We start from the raw sequence: 19,430 nt of genomic DNA, 5'->3' as shown, positions 1-19,430 counted from the left end.
GCAAGCCTCCACAACCTAATAAATAATTCTGAGACAACTGAATTTGTTGATTTCTTTAAAGAAACATAATTATTTTAAAATGACAAACTGGTCCCTTTGTTGATAAATGTTTTATATCCTTGCTGCTATGCCTGAATAGTTTGTGTAAATAATGTATTAGCTCACAAACAGACCTAGCACGTTCAGCAGACACTGCCCAGTGGGGCAGGAATGCTAAAAAAGCGAAACAGATGATTCTGTGTGGTGCTGAGCACCGGGAGCGGGAGTGGGCGTCAGTAGGGGCCGAGAAAACACCGTCTGCATCTCTTAGGATTGGTCCCGACATAGCTCAGATGCCTGACACTGTGGTGATGCATTAGGGCTACAGATGCGAGCAGGCAGGCGCTCACCATCAGCAGGTATGTGGTTTCCCTCGGACTCCTAGGGGCAGAATGAAAAGTGACACTGAGAATTGCGATATGGTCTGGTTTAGATAAGCGTTTGGCACTTACGTTTGCAGACTTGTTTTCAAAGGACTCACTTTGCATGCTCAAGAAGAGCTCTCCTTCAAAATGAGGTTTCCAGTTTGCTTTAGTTATTCCTCTAATTCTGTTCTCAAAACAGGAGTTGATTTTTTAAAAAATAATTTTGCAAAGTCATATGTGAGGTTCTTTGTGTGTCAGGGCAGGGTCAGGCAAGAGAAGAAGGATATGCACATGCATCAGTGGTTTCCAGATGAAAGTCATTTGTGAACACTGCAGAAGTGTGAACATTCAATCATAGAATCATGGAATACCAGGTTGGTATTCTATGACCTCAAGGATCACCTGGTCCAACCTTTCTTGGCAAAAGTATGTAAAGTATGCATGGATGCAAAAGTATGTAAGTAAGCATGGATGGAAATGTGCAATAGTTTGGGGGTTTTTTAGAAAGCAATATTGCATGCTCAGGCTGGGACCTAAAAGTCCCATGTGCCACCATGGGCAATCATAGAACCATACAAAGGTTTTGGTTGGAAGGGACCTTCAAGATCGTCTAGTCCAACCCCCCCGCTGTGGGCAGGGACACCTTTCGATACATCAGGTTGCTCAAAGCCCCATCCAACCTGGCCTTGAACACTGCCAATAATGGGGCACCCACAACTTCTCTGGGCAACTTGTTCCAGTGTCTCATCGCCCTCACATTAAAAAAATTTCTGCCTTATATCCAATCTAAACCTACCCTCTTTCAGTTTGGAACCATTATCCGTTGTTCTGTTGAAAGTCGGTAAGACTCTCTCTAGCCTTACGGAATAGAATATAGTCACCCCCATCTGGTCTAATGTCAGCTGAAGGCTGCTGGAGTTGCCTAAACACCCCTATAAAAGGTACAAACTGCCTAACAAAAGCCAGCTGCAATTCTAAACTTAATGGTCAACAGCTCACGTTTTCCTCTGACTCAGGAGGAGAGTCCAACTCCAAAGGAGACTTGGTGATGCAGAGGGGCAGAGGAGCCGTGCTCTTGTTCTAGCTGCCATATTTGCCAAGAAGAGGGAATAATAGAAAATTTTGATTTTACGGTAGTCAGCAGAAGTGAGTGAGCACAGAGAGGGAGCAGATCTGTGCAGTGACAGACCCCGTTTTACCTGGCCACCCTGTGAAGGACAGTCCTAGATCTCAAACTGCATGTGGGGTGACCTGATTTAGCTTTATGTTAACAAAACAGGACAGGAATGAGAGGCATCACTGAAAAACAATTATCAGTGTTTTTTTATATTTCTTTCTGCTATCTACCCTTTTTTCTCTCTTAGAAAATGAAAATTATTTTAATATTCACTGTTGACTGAAATAGGAAAAAAAAATTGCACATTTTCCTGCCCTTCCACACTCCTGCACTGCTTTATTGCAGAAGTTAGTCCTCATGAAGTCCAGAAGATCAGCACCCACTGTCAGTCAGTGGAAACTGGACTGTAATAGTGCTGGGATTTCACCCTCAGATTCAGTGCTACAAAATCAAAATACATGGAGTTAGGCTTCTTTCCTTCCCTCCTTCCCTTCCTCTACTTTGTGTCCTACTTCTGGTTTTGAGGTAGCGTTGTCTTATTTATAGAAAGGAGAAAGAAAATACTTCGAGAACCTGAGATGAAGGCAAATATGAGAACTAATAAACAAGCAAAACATGGAAGTATCTAGATATGATGTGGTGTTACCACTCCTGGGGACTAAGCTGCAGCTGACTTCTTATGAGTAAAAATAAATCACTTCTCTATTTCATGCAAAGTTGTTCCATGGATTTGCTGAACTAATTTTTCCTCCAAGCATGGTCACATTTTAGGTCAGCATGCCTAGACAACATGGGGCTCTGCCAGCAGTTCCTGTGTGAAGTCCCTCTTGTTTTTTTGGAAACACATCCAGTCATTCATAGAAATGAACTCTTGCATAATTAGAGCCAGTACTGCACATCATCTTTGCTTTCCATTTTTAGCTGTTGCGTCTGGAGGACTATAACTTTTAAAGATGCCAACAAGCCACTTAGGAGCTCGATAGCCATAATGGGAAAATCTGTGGAGCTGAATAGAAAATGATAAGCTTCATAAGGACTATTCTAAATCGTTTGGTAAAGAGCTCAGCCAGACATTCAAAGCAAGAACAGAAGCGATAACCCCTTCTAATTCAATCTTCAGGGGTTTGTACTTTATCTACTATCCCACTGAAGTCCCAGTCCTACAGGCAGCTTAATGGAGAGGATGGTGTTCTTTACACAACAGCCCTCTGGATTCTGCTGGGTCCATTTATTGGACTGTGGCATAAACGGGTGCAGAGCTCTGATTTTATTCATATTTTACCATCCAGGGCTTGTAATCAACCATTTCTCTTTCTAGGTTAGTTAGAACATTCAGTAGCCCCAGATACTGAAGCATGAAACTCCAGAAAACTGATCCTCTTCAGCATTTTTTAACCTCAAGTTTTCAATAAAGAGCTATTTAAAAATAATTAAGAAAGATTTGGAGGCCTTTTTTTTTTAACAGGCAGGAGGGAATCATCGGCTTCAGAGCCAGCAGGTGTTGACAGGTGAGAAATCTCACAATAAGTCTTTTATTTCTCTGCACTCTGAGGCTTTCAGGTATGTCCTGTAATCTCAAAATTAGAGTGGGTGGCAGATGAGCTAAAATTTGTTTCTTTGTTCAGAAAATGCAGTATGGATTTTTCTTTGTTTGGGTCTTTAATCCAAACTGATGGTTTAATAACTGAAATTCCAGTAGTGGACTCTGGTTTTTTTTTTTAAGTTAGGGAATAAATCAATAAGAAAACTAGCTTTGTAGTGGGAAATTGCCCCAAATATGTTCACAGCTGGATTGTCACAGCATGTGAGGTCAGTTAATGGGACCAGATAGGGCTATTTAGGACAAGTGTTTGACACTGCTTCACTGCTAGGAGAAGGCTAAAGTCCTAACAAAGTCATTCTGTGAAGGACAGAATATAATATCCCCAATTTTAAAAATTAGAATCATAGAACCACAGTATGGCTTGGATTGGGAGGGACCTTTGAAGATCATCTAGTTCCAACCCCTGCCATGGGCAGGGACACCTCCACTAGAGCAGGTTGCTCAAAGCCCCATCGAGCCTGGCCTTGAACACCTCCAGGGATGGGGCATCCACAACTTCCCTGCGCAACCTGTTCCAGTGCTTCACCACCCTCACAGTAAAAAAATTCTTCCTTATGTCCTGTTTAAATCTACCCTCTTAGTTTGAAAGCATTACCCTTGTCCTGTCACTACAGGCCCTCGTAAACAGCCCCTTTCCATCTTTCTTATATATTGAAAGACTGCAGTAAGGTGTCCCCAGAGCCTTTTTTTCTCCAGACTGAACAACCCCAACTCTCTCAGCCTTTCTTCACAGGAGAGGTGTTCCAGCCCTCTGATCATTTTCGTGGCCCTCCTCTGGACCCGCTCCAACAGGTCCATGTCTTTCCTGTGCTGAGGGCTCCAGAGCTGGATGCAGTACTCCAGGTGGGGTCTCACCAGAGCAGAGTAGAGAGGCAGAATCACCTCCCCCGACCTGCTGGCCATGCTTCTTTTGATGGAGTCCGGGACGTTAGTTCTCTCTTGAAACACCAAATCACACTGTCAAGAGTTAAACAGCACTTTCAACTTATTCTTGCATTTTTCTATGTGTAGTGCTGGGGAATAAGGCTGAGTAGATGAAGCCCAAGTTCAGGCTGCGTGGCGGTTTCCTCATCAATGAAATGGAGATACTGCTTTGTTCTCCTGCTGGCAGGCTGAGGTTCTTTATATTAAAATATTCAAAAAGGAGTTTGTGATCTCCAGAAAATGGCAAGGTAGAGGTACCATAATGATGCAAAGCGTTGGCATAATTTATTGTTAGAAGAATCCTGTTAGAAAAAAGCCTGCCTGAACCACTGGATCATCTTAACAGGTTGGTCTTATCTTTACCTTGTAAGGGTCCAGCAGCTTAACGGGCAGTAAGTGCCAGATGGGCACTTTTCAGGCAAAGAGGATTCATATACATTTATGTCACTTCAGAGGGGGTGGCAGGGGAGGTGGGTCCACATAAAACCTTAGCCTGTGTCTGCGTGTGTTCCTGTGCGTGCATCCACACATGCCAACATGGGCGTCTTCAGTGCTTTCCCACCGACCTAGAGCTCACTGAATTCACAGTATGTGGTCCTGCATTTACATTCCTCAGAAGATCCAGGCGAGCGGTGCGTTTGCTTCCTCGTGGACTTTTCTTACTCAGGCGTGTTGTGAGTCTTCTCGCTGCCGGCACAGCGAGGTGCTGCTGCGGAACCGGCGCTGTTGGAGGAGTTCAGAGCTGAGGAGCCAGCGTTTGGTTTCAGAAGCAGCGCCACACGATGCTATTAGCAGGCTGCTGGTAACTGGGGCATAACGCTGCCTGGAGAGACACCTCGGCAAGGTTTGCCTCCCGCACGGTACCCACCAACCCTCTCTGGCCCACTTGTTAAATAAGCAGTTATCTTTAAACATCAAGGGAAGTTGGTGAGACCATGTTTGCTCCTGTGTAAGCCTGCTCGTTCTAGGTGGTGTAACCACCATGCTGGGAGCCAGTTGGACAGTATTTGGCAGTCCAGATGTTGAGCGTGCTTTGCATGCACCATATAGATTTCTAGGGCTTTCTGTGTAAATATTTAGACAAAAATCATTGGAGCATTTTTATGTGTTAGAATGTACGTTGACTTTAATGGCTTGTGTATCCAAATGTTTCTCTTCATAATACGGGAGTGAACTGAGTCCAACCCTGATGCCGCTGAAGACTTTAAAGATGATTTAAATTTCAGTGGTTACCGTCCATCTTAAATGTAACAAAGTTCCTTTAGCAGTAAAGTGAAAACTCTACTTTTCTGTTTTTCTTTGTTAATCCAACCTTTTGAACTAAAAGAAGACGCTGGCATGGAGAGGAGAGAACAGTTGTACATCAGTTGACATTAGTTGCTGAATGTTTGCAGAGATTCATTTCCATTGCCAGGCCTAGAAGAATCGTGCAGGATTTTCATTAATTTATCTGCATTTTCAGATGGGGGTCATGCTCATACCCGTACAGGCCATTGCCTGGTTGCCGAGACCACTGTTTGGGCCCGCTGATGCTGTATTTACACAGCAGCATCCCTTGGTGTCCCGCAGCCTGGGCAGCATGGCGGCGGCGGCGGTAATGAACCAGGCTGAAAGAAATACTCCAATGGCTGCCTTTCAGCACTTGGCAAGAAAATCCTTTTTATGTTAGTTTCAAGGTCGTCAGATATCATTATAGCCAAGTATTAAAAATTTCAAAGAAAGGAGGCAGTGTGTTTGATTTATAGAATAATTATCTAGCTTTAGCTCTAACTTGGCTTTGGCAATGGTTTTGCAAGCACTTGAAAATTAAATCCATTTTTTATGGCACTACAAGGTATTATCTCACAGCAAATGATAATTAAACACCTGTGAAATCAATTAGCCCTTTAAGCAGGGAAAAAAAAAAAGTTTTCCAATTATGTTTTTGCACCTCCAAACTTTCTAACTCCAGACCCAGAGCTTGCGGAGAGGGAGATGAACTGTCAGCCAGTAGCCTGTTCGCTGACATTAAGATCACCCCAAAGCATTGCGCAGCCGTAAATCCCACAGCAAGTGGTTCGTGGTGACGGCACCCTTCCAAGTAGGATGGCTTAGCCTCTCAAGCTCCATCTTGGGCAGCTTTCTATCTGACGCGCAGCTGAGCTCTCAGCTTTTCCACAAAGACTTGTTTTTTTCACTTGGTTTTTTCAGTGCCAAGTTTTACTTGACAGTTTATTTAAAAGCCAACACACCTTAATGGAAACCAAGCAACGAGATGCTCCATGTGACAGAGTGGGTTTCTTTTCAGGCTCTCCAGCCAGTAGTTCAGAGCCACCTGTATTAAGCGTTTACACACGGAAAACTGGCCGATTGGTTAATGGCTGAAACTTGATATACTGGAAAACTGGGAAACATGCCGCCATTTAGCCTTGCGTTGTAGGAGTTTAATATCTGTCTTTGTTGTAGCACTTGAGCTGATCCAGGGACTTTTGGAAGATGCAGCCTGCGTTTGTGGGCTTGCAGATTCAGGGAGGGAGCCCTGGACATAGTTGGTTAAGTGCCATAGCAGTTTTTGGCTCAGGAAAGAAAAAAACAGCTCAAGTCCCATCTGACATCTATGGCGGTATGTGCTGATACTCCCTGCCAAAGATGAGCTCCAGCAGCTTCCAGAAGATGGATTATGTGTGGCACTGTTAAAATATGTACTGCTGGGTTAAACCCATCATATTTGGTTTGAGTTCTGCTCCTGCATGTCCATCTGAATTTTGATACCCGTAACATAGAATCATAGAATATGGCTGGTTTTCAGTGAGGACTGTATCACCGGAGAGGAGGGAGGCAGTTGAGGATGCTGGGGTTAGCATTCCCAAGGTCTGTCTAGCTGCTGGAGAAGCCACCAGTCATCTGTATCTCAGGTTTTCCATCTGTGAAATGGGAATGGTGATGGTATCCCGTATCAGTGTTCAGAGGATTAGGTAAGAAAATATGTACACTGCTTTGTGATTCCTATGTGACAGGTGACATATAGCTGGATAAAGTATGATAGTCATTAAATCTGGGTAGCTGGATGTACCTGCTGGTCTGAACAGCCTGGCGACCTTTTAGACCTCACTTCAATCAATGGTGATGACGATGTGGCTCTGGAAAAAAAGTAGTTTATATTAAAACGGGTAGTGAAAATGTTTCCCAGGCTAGTTTATAATCTCTTAAGGGTAGCGACATGGGGAAATGCTTAAGCTCTAAGAAGGAATGTATGGCATGGCTGATTAGTCACTGCAGAGCCTCTGCCGCCTGCCCGGGCTCCCTGGGATAATGGTGAACCAGGAATCCCAAGCAGCCCTCTAATCCACGTCCTGACTGACAAGGTCGGCACATCAGAAGGAAAAAAAAAAGGGGGGGTGGGGAAAGGCAGAAGCAATGTGTTGGATCAAGAAGTTAAAATGGTAAGAGCATTTGGCTGAGCAGCATTTCTCCTTCGGATAATTGCCCACACGGCGTTGCAGTGTGTACACCTGCGTGATAGATGGGGCCGAACATGTTTTCCCAGCCATGGGTGGTAGCAGGGAGGGGATATTTCAATTAAAGTGTGAATAAATTAGAATTGATTACAAATAGAGCTATTTGTTTATGCTGCCTAAAAAGGTATTAGCTGTGAACAAGGTGCACTTCATCATTACGGAAGGAAGCCTAAAAGTTAATAAAACACACCACTCATCCTTACAGAGGGATGCCAGCTTTGGGTTAAATCTGTAGCTATTTTAGTTTTAAAGCCCCAACTGTCATTTTAAAGGCATATGGATTTTGGATTTTAACATGTTTGAATGATGCAGCTGAGGCCCAGGCCAAGCCGACCCTAAAATTGGCAGTAAAATGTTACCTCCATGCAAGCGTGCAGAATGAAGGAACACAGGAATATGAGCGAGAAACGTGTGCCTCCCCTCACAGCAGTCTTCAAACACCAAAATAGGGAGCTTTCTGGAAATAAGCATCCTCCAAGCAAAGCAGAGGACTCCTTTCAAAGCTTTCCTACAATAAAAACTTGGGAAGATTAACTACGAGTATTAAATGAAAGGAAAGTGCCAGAAGGAGGGTGACTAAGAAGCAGCAGAAGTCAGGAAGAAGTGCCCAGCCATACCATGCCCGTGGTGCCAGGGAGATGGCAGCACCGCCAGCATTCCGACCACAGCTCAGTTGTGGCATGGGATGCCTCGGCTGCCTGAATTGGAGCCTGGAAAGCCTCCGTAGCTGGCTAAAACCAGAGTGTCAGGACAGCCAGGCAACGGCAGAGCCGTCCCCACGAGCTGGCAGCTCCGGGTTTGCAGAAACCACAGCTGCAGGACCATAACAAATCTCCCTGCCGCACTCAGACAGTACCGGCTAAGGGAAATAAGTAGTTCTGAAAACAGATATAGCCCCCCATTGCTAGGGGAGGAGAAGAAGAAGAGCAGGCTCTGGGAGAACCTCTTCTAAATACTTGCCTATTTTCTCTGTAACTTAAGGCCCCTCTGCCAGTTGCAAGCATATAATACTTCATTGCCTCCCCGAGGTCGTGTTGAGATTAGTCAGTGAGGATGGTGGGGAAATCAAGCCTGCTGTTGATGTGATGCTGGTATTTGCAATAGATGCCAGATCAATACTTAATGTACAAGTGTCCTGCTGTAGCTGAGAGGGTGTTCCTGCGTGTCTGGACCAGCTCCCATTTCTCTCCTGAAGGAGAGAAGGTAAAGGAGAAATTTCAAGTCCAGCAGAGGTTTAACTCACAACTTAAATTTAACTCGTTACCTTTAATCACAGAGATTATCTCACTGACTTAACTGAAAGCCTTTCAGGTCAGAGCTAGGCGAAGTGCAGAGGTGCTTTCGGGTGAGACAGGTATGCTTCCTGTGTGGAAAATAACACCAATTGTACATAAGCAATTTTCCCTCCCTGACAAAACACTGGCAAAGCTCAAATCTGGTTCCTACAGGACTGACTGGGAAGGAGTCTGGAATTGAGGGTTGCTCTGATGCCTTCTGTGCGTGCATCTTCTCCCCACCATGGACTGTGGGCTGGAGCTTCATTCACCAGGTGATGGGGTTTGTGGCTGAGGTCTCCGAATGCTGGCTGGCAGCCTGAGAAAAACATACAACGGTCTCTGCTGCAAACTCCACTCTAAAGTACTATTTGTTACATGTAAACGATTTCCTCCGCAAGTGATGCTTCAAATTACAAAGCCATGCTTGCAGCTCGACAGCGATGTTTATGTATTTGTGGCTGCCTACATGTGTTGTGTGAAAGGAGTTTTTCGAATTTGTATTTAAACATACTGGGCTATCTCCTGTCTTTCAGCAAAGGCAGGGTACTCTTCTTGCTTTGCGTCCTACCCATGAACTAGTCGAAATTAAAATTAGCACGTTGTGTTTAAGGGTTTCAAATAGATGCTTGATGCCGGAGTGGTCGCTGAGGGGGATTAAACTGGAAACCAGTCTGCTAGCACTGCGCTCAAAGATCGCGTTGAGTCACCTTAAAAGATTTAGGTTGAAGTTGCTGAGGAATTTGTTCGTGGGAAGAATCTCTGGTGCAATTCATTCTCTGCAGCAGCTCTCGATGGATATTGCTTTACTCTGGGTCTGCTCCCGTTGTGTTTGCGGGTTCTGCCTGAAGCGAATGGAAATTTTGTGCCCATAGATCAAGGTTAGGATGAGGCTCTCTCTGTACGCATGATGTAGATAAATTGCTTGATGACCATGAACCGTGCTATTCCAGAGCTCAGCAATAAATCACACGTTAGGCTTTAAAACGCACAAATGGGAGCAAGACACTAACTGGTTTTCAGGTGGGAAATCATCAACAAAATCTTTTTTTCTTTGAAAATCTATCCTAACATCAGCAAATTAGATATAAAAGAGAAGGTGCCGAATATAAGACACCACTGGCGTACGGAGGGCTCGCTTGCACTGGCCTCGTTCTCTGCTTTCCTTTGTGCTCTTGTTCTGCCATCAGCGTTTTGTGGATATTGTTGCATTCGGGGGTATTAACAGGATTTTTACATTTTTAGCTAGCTAATGATGGGGGACTTCTGACTGGCATATTCTAGCCCTACGGGGTATTCTATTTCTGGTATTTATTAACATTTTCTGTCATACAATATGCAGTTGCGCCTCAGACCTTGGTATGTGAAAAAGGAACGCTTAAAAATGGCAACTTTTTTTACTTTTTTGGTATTCTGGTTTCCTAATATTTTCCCCTGTGTGCTGTGTCACTGCTGGCTAGTGAGCTGGGACGTGGCTGCCAATCAGTCTCCCACATGGAGAAAAAGAAATTGCTGTCACTTGGGTGGAATATGTATATATGTATTTTAACCAAAGTTGAGTTACAATTCAAAAAAAAAGCAGTACTTTAAAGTCTGTTTTGTAGTTTTAATTAATGCAACGAGAGTTTTTATTTTACTCTCAGTGGAGATAATCTTAATCCATTCACAGTGACCTTTTCTTGTGCAAATTAGCTATACACGCTTGTTTAAGCAAATGGGCCTTTGCAAGATGTCTCTTCCTAAAGACAGAGCTTATAATTGAAAATTGGCTTACTCCCATCTGTCTGGCCTGGGTGAGAATACAAACGTAGATCTGGGCTTTCTTATATATATGAAAAATAATCATATACATATGTATATACATACACATATACATGCATACAAAAAAATTGCTTGCAGGCCATGGTTAAATTAGATTATTAGTGTTAAAAAATTTCAGTGCCACAAGTCACTGTCCAAATCACATCCGTCAGCAGAGGCCGGGACACTCTGGAGAACGGAGGGTGTTCAATCTCTGGGTCCTTTTGTCTCAGATGACGTTGGTGCCATTCACAGTTCCATGGGCTTGCCAGAAGTACAATTAGCTAATGACAGGCTGGAAACTGTTAGGATTTGATGTGTGGTTTTGGTAAATGGTTTGGAGGTGATTGATTGAATCAGAAAAAAAAAACCAATCCAGGAGTGTCCATAAGCACTTAGAAGTTTTAATTTGGAGGAGCAGGGGTTGTTGCAGCTGTGTGGTTATTATCCCTCTCACCACACTTGCCAATAACCACCAAGTGAGTCACTGTAGCTCCGCCGTCCCCGTCCCTTTTTTAGTGCCTGCTTGGAAAGGGAAGATTTCTTTGGCGTAGTTTGAATATTTTTTGCTTGGTACAAACCTCTTGCGCAGCAGTGAACACAGTTGTGCGTGGCCTTGACTAAATCTGAAAAGAAATCGGGGTCACAGAAGTACCGCAACAATGCTTTCGGTATAAAAATATTTAACGTAAGTGTATTGTTAGCACTCACGCACGCCTGTTTATATAGGAATGGCTGAGTATTTCAATAGACAAAATTATTTCCTTTGTTCTCAGTTCCATTACCTCTCTCCCCAGCTCTCTCCCGTGGTGGTTGCTCCTTTGGGATGAACAAAAAGGAGCGGGGAGATGGCTGACACACACGCGTGCACGGAGGGAGCTAGTTAACCTGGTGGTGAGCGGTCTTGGTCAGAGATGATTTTATCCAGATGTGTCTCAACAGCTGTTTGCATTTTCACGCCCAGTTACTCTAGGACTCGCCGCTAATTGAATTTTCTCTTTTCTCCCCTGTTCTTGTTAGGTATGATTACCGTGAAATGCTGCACAATGCCACTTTCTGTCTGGTTCCCCGCGGGCGCAGGCTCGGCTCTTTCAGGTTTCTGGAAGCCTTGCAGGTAAGAGCTGCTGTTTAAAGCATCAACTGGACTGGCTGCCGTTCAGCATGCAATGGCGAGGAGGTGGGGAGGAGGGGAATGTGTTTCGTTTCCCTAGTGGACAGTAATCCACTTTGCGAAAGCCTCTATTCATACTTCTGGAGCAATTGGCAGCTTCTTCCCGGGAGGGGCTGAGCACTGAGCTCATCTGAAGGTTGCGTAGCGTTACCTCCAGGAAAAGGGTTTCCCTGGATGTGGTGGGGCTGAGAGGTTGGACCCGTTTAAAGCTGTATTTTGTCAAGCTGTGAGACTTCCTGTGGGAGACACTGCCCTCTACAAGGAAGCCCCGGGGCAGTAAAAATAGCTTTTTGTTTTCACTTGGTCAAAACAAACCTGCTTATGCATTGCCTGTCCTGAGATGGTGTTTGCTGAACCTGCAGAAGGTGGCCCAGAGGTTGTAATGCCCCAGGTGGAATCTTCACATGAAGGTGGATATAGTCTGATCTCAGGGAGCTCACAGTGTTGTCTGGGGCAGCACCCGCGTCCCTTTCACCTTTTAAAAACCTTTTTTTTGCTGTTGGCCGGCAGCAGAGGGCAACGCGAAAGGCTCCTGGGTCACTGTGGCAGCAAGGCTTGGCAGCTCAGTGGCCAAGCCTGACACTGACCTACTCCGGCTGTAGCTGCCATGACCTTCTTTTTGGCAAGTATCAACTCAGGCCTGGGGTCCTGGATCTTCAGTCAGCCGTACAGAGGATCTCGGGAGATGCTGCAGGAACTGGCATCTGGATTTCTGTGGGAGCTGGAGTGGAGAAAAGGGGAGGTGGAGGCGCTTTTTGGTGTCATTGAGATGGCAAATGAGGACACCTTACGGGTTTCTGTGTCCGGGTGTCCTTTTGCCATTTGGGAAGTGTCCCAGCATTGGCAGTAAAGCTGTTAATGAATAGCATCACGTCACTTCTCTTCATCAGCTACAAAATGTCCCAGCCAGTATTAAAGAGCATCGTTTACTGCAGTGCAGAGCAGGATTCAGGTACCGAAGTGTAGGTGTATAATTTGATTTTAGAAGCCATGGGGTACCCTTCTGGCATTCTGCTGCTTCTCCAGAAGGTCCCCAGGAGATCCTGTGTCATGTCTGCCAGCCTTTGATGGGTTTCTTGGATACCCTAGAGCATCCCAAATGCGCTGGACACAGGTTTAAGCAGTAAACCCCACACTTACTGTCACATTTGAAATCCAAGTTCTGGACTGTCACTTACCTCTGTGCTCCTACTCAGGAGAAGATTAGTAGCCTGCAAAGTGCTGTTCCCTCTCCAGCTGCTTCGGAGGAAGAAGTGGGACTGGCTTATTTGGCATGACGAGTCACTTCAGATCCTCCTGAAGAGCACTGCTCAGCTCTTGTCTCATCTGAGCCATAAGTCACACAGCTTCTGTCAGATGCCTGGTCTCAGGAGAAGAAAGCAGGGAGCGCACCTCACTCTACAGAACATGGAAGCTCCAGGTTGACGGTGATAAAACGCAGGCATTGAGGATTTTCCTAGCAGACTAGCAGCAGTATTCACCGATTATGATGAATTCCCAATTTCTGTCTGGCTCCAGGGCATGTTGAAAGACGTAATCCACATTAGTGGAATGTTTTAAACATGAAAACATATTGCTAAGTGTTTTCTGCTTTGCTTTTTTCGTGCACTAATGCCATTTCCTTACAGAATATCACAGTTTTTTACACATTATAAGCACCGCTGTCATGCAGAGACTTGACCAGTCTAAGATCCTGTGTGTAATACATGTTACCAAGGAAGGTGCAGCAGTCTGAAAGGTTCCCCTTTACACCATTTTTTTTTGGGGAGGTACAGGAGGGGCTCACCCCAGTTGGGACCAAATTCAGAGCTCTTAAGCTTGGCTTGATCCAAGTGGAACTGAACCTGAGTACAGGCTCGATGCAGATCCTCTGGTAACAGGTTCTTGCATCGCATCAGGAGGCTTTTGGTTTGGATCTTATGTTGTGATCTAGGTGACCAGAACGTAGTGGCGATCGTTTATTTACAGAAATACTTCCTTATTTACTGAATATTCACAAACTTGCTGCCTGTGCAGAGGCACTTGCACAGCTCACAAAAGATTAAATAATTTAGACAGGTCATGCTGGTGCAAAATAGATGCTAAATGTGTATGCTTTTTGTTTGTTTTAAGACATAAAGCAATTCTTATTTTTGTAGATGGGTGATGACAGATGAGTTGTGTTTGTGCGGTTACCTCTGTTTTGAGAGTTGGTAGCAAACAGGATAGGGAATTCACTCCTCCTTTGTGGAAAAAGTGCTCTGGAACTAAATGTGATACACGTTTTCTGTAGAGCTGTCGTGCAACATGTTATAAAAATTGAGGGAGTTAGTGCCCTGCTGAATGGTTCACAAAGCAGCGAGGGAGGCCATCATTTTGTATTAAATTCTCCGGTGTTACATCTACAGCATTTTAACAGTTCTGCCCTTGCCTGGCAGCATGAGCACCAGGTTTCAAATGCCGCCCTCCGTGCAAACCCCACCTTTCAGTGAACAGGAATATGCACAAAATGGAAAACCATAACTCTAGCTTCTTGGATTCTTTGCCGTGTTGCCTCTCCTTCTGAGCTTGTGGAGAAAACAAGGGTCCCGGTGTTGGGTGCAAACCTCAAAGCTGGCCCCAATCATGGGGTGCCCGCTAACGACGTCGATCTCTCTGTCTGCCTGCAGGCTGCCTGCGTCCCGGTTATGCTCAGCAACGGGTGGGAGTTGCCCTTCTCGGAAGTGATTGATTGGAACCAAGCTGCCGTCATAGGCGATGAGAGATTGTTATTACAGGTAAGAAAAAGACCGCGGCCTTCAGCAGATCAGTTGATTATTGCTGCCACCATCTAAATGGACGGGGAAGATGAATCCAAAAGGTCAGAGCTGTAAAAGAATTTTTATCATGAAGGGATTGTCTGTGTCACACCTGTTATGAACTCATTTAATATGACATCATTCATTTTTTGACCTGAAGGTCATTGCAGCCACCAGGCCACATTCTTAAATGCAAGAGACTCTTTTATTTTTTCTAAGAGCATGAAATCTCTGCTGGTGTGGAGCACCTGGATGCCCCTCTGAGGCAGGGCTGTCCTGGACCGGGTGCTGTGATGAGAGAGTAAACGTTTGAAGGCAAGTTCTGCATTCGTCCTCCAAAAATAGTTTGTCCTCAGGGGTGCCGGCAGTGCTGTGTGTCTGGCTGGTGGGTACTGAAGGGACTCGTCAGGGGAGCAGATATTTTCTCAGACAGGAGTTACCACCTAACAGTTTTGTGGGAAGCAGAATCTGTCCCTCTTCTGATGTCTGGACCATGTAACATTGCCTTCTGAAGCAGTGTTCATGTCACTTTTTGTTAATCACCTTGAGATGATAGAACAAAAACAGCCTGAGAAGTTAGAAATTCCCCGCTGCCTTCAGCATCTACTTTGGTTTTAAATTCACTACATTATTTTTTTTCTGTTTCTCTAGTTGGTTTTATTGTCTAAATACATTCTGTAAAGTATGTGGAGAAGTTGACGTTAGAAAAAGTTCTTGAAAAATGGTTTCCCCAAAGTAGCGTTTGGTGAAACGCCATCACCCAGCATGAAGCTGAGATCCCTAAGATCTGGAATAGCCACTAAGTAGCCTATAAGAGGGTTTTTTCATGGTTGAATTTAACTCATTTCCAAAGTGGCAAGCAATTCTCATCCATGAAGAGGAGCCTTCAAAGGTACAGGTGTCTTGGGACCCCAAAAATGAAGTATCTTTGAGCATCTTGTTAGATGCCTATTTACTTGTCTGAAGAAGTAAATATTTGTGAAGAGCTGGCCTAGCAAACCTTGTGAAGTGCTGCCTATTCTCCTTAATGTGTTACAAGCTGCAAATATAAAAGGGCCGTTTGATTTTTGCTTCTGTGGACAGCACGATTTTCTGAGCAAAATTATTTCTGTCTTTAAATAATAATAATTTGCTGATCTTCATGCTTTCCGGTAACATGCCATTCGTTCTCTTCACAGCTGCTTCCATACTGAACAGCTACTGCACCGTTATTAACAGTGTTTTTAAAGAGCTGGCAGGGGGCCTGAATGTCTGCTCTGGGAAATGTTTTTGTTATGTTACAGTTTTTCATTTCCTGTTTGAGAGCAGCTCGGATGTTTTTATTTGCATATTCTCCTCATCATAGCACTGGCAGAGCTTAATCCAGCCTTTCTGCATTTATTTGTGCAGGATGGTTTTTCCCTTCCCCCTACTTATTACTGAAATGACCTTTTATTAAGACGTCATCCCGTTCTAATAGTTCCAGTGTAATCCTGCCAGATTAGTATTAATACATCATTCTCCCCACCTGTCTTTCTGGACAAGTAGATTAATAACTGATAGGCAAATGCAGTTAAAATGGGAGCTCTGATTTTTCTTTCCAGCTGTTGTGATGGAGCAGACACCAAGGCTTTTTTTTAACCTTGGCACTGTTTGCAGGCACCCACGAGCATGGTGTGGTCTGTAAAGTCATAACTTCTTGGAGTAACCTTCGCAGCCAGAGCAGCCTCCCCTTTCAAAAGACATAGTTGGGAATGAGTATTGATTTTATTTCTTGCTCACACACGGGCACACACAAGGATGCACATAATGCAATGAAATGTTTAAGTTTATAGAAAAAATGCCATATCACCACAGTGAAGTGACTTTGGTCATGTGCTTGTTGTTGATAATGATCCCAGGTGTGATTAAGACACATCCGCATAAAGCCAGTAAAGGTAACATTCATTCTCCCTCTGCTTATTGGAACTTATTGGAAAAGTAATGAAAAGAAAGAATGTTCACCCCAAAAGATGAAATTTAATGCAGTTATTTACTGCATCACATCATGAGTAGTGACATGATCTGTTAGAAAAACATGTACTGATACATGTGCTTAACTTCTGTCTTTCATACTAGTTTTAAAAGGAATATTTTACCTGAAGGGCCTATAGTGAAGGAACATAAAGTACCGTCTTCAACAGTCTGGCCATTGTATTCAGTTCCACTGTTTGTTAGCTGTAGTGCTAACTGTCTCATAAGCTCAAATCATTTTTATTATAGTTATTATATTTTATTGTAGTAGTATTGTTAGCAGTGTCTCTAAGATGAAAGTGTAAGAGACAAAGGTCTTGGAGAGCAAAGGCTGATGCATCTGACACTGCACCCTGTGGAGCCATGGTCCTTTTGGACGCAGTCTCCAGAGCTGGATGAAACCTATGCTGTAAAGAATTTACTGATTCTTAGGGAAATTTTTTACATATAAATTCTTAAAATCTCAATATTTTTTTCAAGAAAATGTTTCATGTGATATCATTTGATTCAGGAGCATGTGAAAGCAAATAATGATCACTCCTGCCTCTCAGAAAATACTAGGAGTAAACAAAGTGTGTTCTGGTCAGGAAAGGGCGGGATGTGCACGAATGCAGGTAAACTTCAGAACAAGCTGGGATGTGCAAAAAGCAACACACAGCCCAGGTATGCGCTTTTACAGCTAGTGACTTAGGTAAAAGATTTATGAGAAATGAGTGTCTGAGAATGAGGTGGCCTAATCTGAAATCACATAAAAAGTAGGCGCAAAAGCACAACTCTTCATTCCTAGAAAAAATGAACACAAGTCAGCAAAGTATCCTAGATACCTTTCTGGTGCTGTGAGTAGCCCTTGTAATTGAAGCAAATTGCAGTTATGTCAGTTTGCATTGTCCAAGTGATGCACTGAAGGCCTTGGTCAAGGTCCTAAGAAGTTAAGCAATGACGTGTATGTACATTAGTTTCCCTCCAGTGTGCAAGAGGGATGTGGGGATGGGAAAAGATGTAGAAGTGAAGTTCTGCCCTTCTGATCCAGTGAGCAGTTACATTTTTTAATGGCAGAGCATTGCAACAGGACAATTTGGGATTAATTTGTAAGGCAACTTATACCAGAATTTATGGGTTGATTTAATAGAAAGAGGCAAAAAGAAGCAGTGTTTTCCCTTGTGAATAACAGGTGTTGTGGGAGTCATTATTCTTTCCACCCACAGTAATTAGTAAAATGCCATTTGATCCATGGACTCCCCAAAAGTGGAGTCTTACTTAAGATGCTGCTGTGTTTTCCTTAGGGCACTTAGTGTTGCCATGCTGCAGTAAATGCAATTCCAGATCCCTTTAATATACTTTAAAAGTGGGATTATTGTTGGACTCTCAAGACCTGCAGATACCAGTTTGTTAAAATACTAGTCCATGAAAAGCTTTGTGCATGAGGGGTGTACGGAGGAGCCCCTTACTGTTCCATGGCACAGCACTGGAGAGGGGGAGCTTTTGTTACGATGAAACAACCAAAAACTAAAAGAAAGCAGATAAAAAAAATTCATATATTCAGTACCAAAGGTTATAAAGGGTTGTGTCTCATCCGTTTTACATCAAGGCTTTAACTGTTGACACACGCATCTCTGTCGGACAGGAGCACTGAAGCTGTGCAGCTTGCTAATAGAGGAGAGGGCTTGTCAGCAGCATATTAATTCGATGAGATTGTGTTGTTTTCTGAAGCTTCTGACTATATTACATCTTGTATTACAGATTCCTTCTACAATCAGGTCTATCCATCAGGATAAAATCCTAGCACTTAGACAGCAGACACAGTTCTTGTGGGAGGCTTATTTTTCTTCAGTTGAGAAGATTGTATTGACTACACTAGAGGTGAGTAAAAATTGTCTGAGACCTTGCCGAGCAGCAAGGTTCCCGTACCTGTCCAGCTGCTTCTGTCCTGAGCCCATGTTGGACCTTGGTTTTCATGACACGCAATTGGTCACTGGGAAGAAAGCTCAGCATCTTGATAAGTTTTCTCCCCGAAGGAAATACTTTCTTCATTATCGGAATCCGCATTAGAAAACTGACACGGTGAAAAATGGGAGCTACCTGACACATGGAAAAATTGTCATGTGTGATCTTACCTTTGCAAGGCTTTATGGCTTATGAATCACTATCCTTGTCATTGGTAGTGAATGTGTTTCTTTAAGAAACCTTTCCGGAATTCATTTTGGAAAAAAATATTACTGTAAAGCTCTTTCTTGACCATTCCTTAGCATTTTGATGCTTTGTGATGGGGCTGTTGGTCTGGCTGAAGGAAAACGGGTGGTTTGTAAATCACTGCGTCTTATCTTCACCCACAGGGTAAGGGAAAGGCCTGATCATCCTTATAAAATATTAATAAATAATCATAATTAGACTACTATTAAACAGGGAGACAGATGATCTCAAATGTGGAGAGAATGCTTTCTGAATTCAGAGACGAAGGAGAGATGAAAGGCTCTTTAGAAGTAGGGCCCAGGCTACAATTTCAAAAGCAGGTTTCTCTTCTAATTGTTTTGCAATTTTGCACATAAATTTTTGACACACTTTTACCACTGAAAGTGGCTCGCTTTGTAGGTGCAAATGCATTCGTCTTATGCTAATGCTTCTGCAATTGCATCCGTCTTTGTGAACAGTTGTAAAGCCCCACGTTTCCCACTGTGCCTGCTTTCCCCTGAAAACTGCAAATGAGTGCTGCTGCCCGCAGTCCGGGTTGCCCGTGGCTGATCTACCTCCAGCTGCTGCAAGACAGTCCCTTAGGTTTTTCTGCGCCAGTGAGGAAAACCAGCCAGGGAACATTTTCAGAGCCCCTGGCATAGCTGTGCTCACAACGCTCTCCTCCCCCCAGAAGAGCATGTC

At 43.9% G+C, this 19,430-nt stretch overlaps 1 protein-coding gene across 1 annotated transcript in view; it reads left to right on the top strand.

Annotated features, from left to right (window-relative positions):
• EXT1 (exostosin glycosyltransferase 1) overlaps window positions 1-19,430 on the top strand; it is a 182,565-nt gene that overhangs the window by 144,789 nt on the left and 18,346 nt on the right. Inside the window, exons 2-4 of the mRNA XM_074144940.1 lie at window positions 11,640-11,733; window positions 14,439-14,546; window positions 18,300-18,419. Of these exons, the coding sequence (XP_074001041.1) occupies window positions 11,640-11,733; window positions 14,439-14,546; window positions 18,300-18,419 (322 nt within the window). The remainder of the gene's footprint in view (window positions 1-11,639; window positions 11,734-14,438; window positions 14,547-18,299; window positions 18,420-19,430) is intronic.

Source organism: Numenius arquata, chromosome 3 (genome assembly GCF_964106895.1).
Source record: "Numenius arquata chromosome 3, bNumArq3.hap1.1, whole genome shotgun sequence".
NCBI lineage: Eukaryota > Metazoa > Chordata > Aves > Charadriiformes > Scolopacidae > Numenius > Numenius arquata.
The sequence above is the reverse complement of the archived record's forward strand: the minus strand, read 5'-3'. Positions and strand labels throughout refer to the sequence as shown.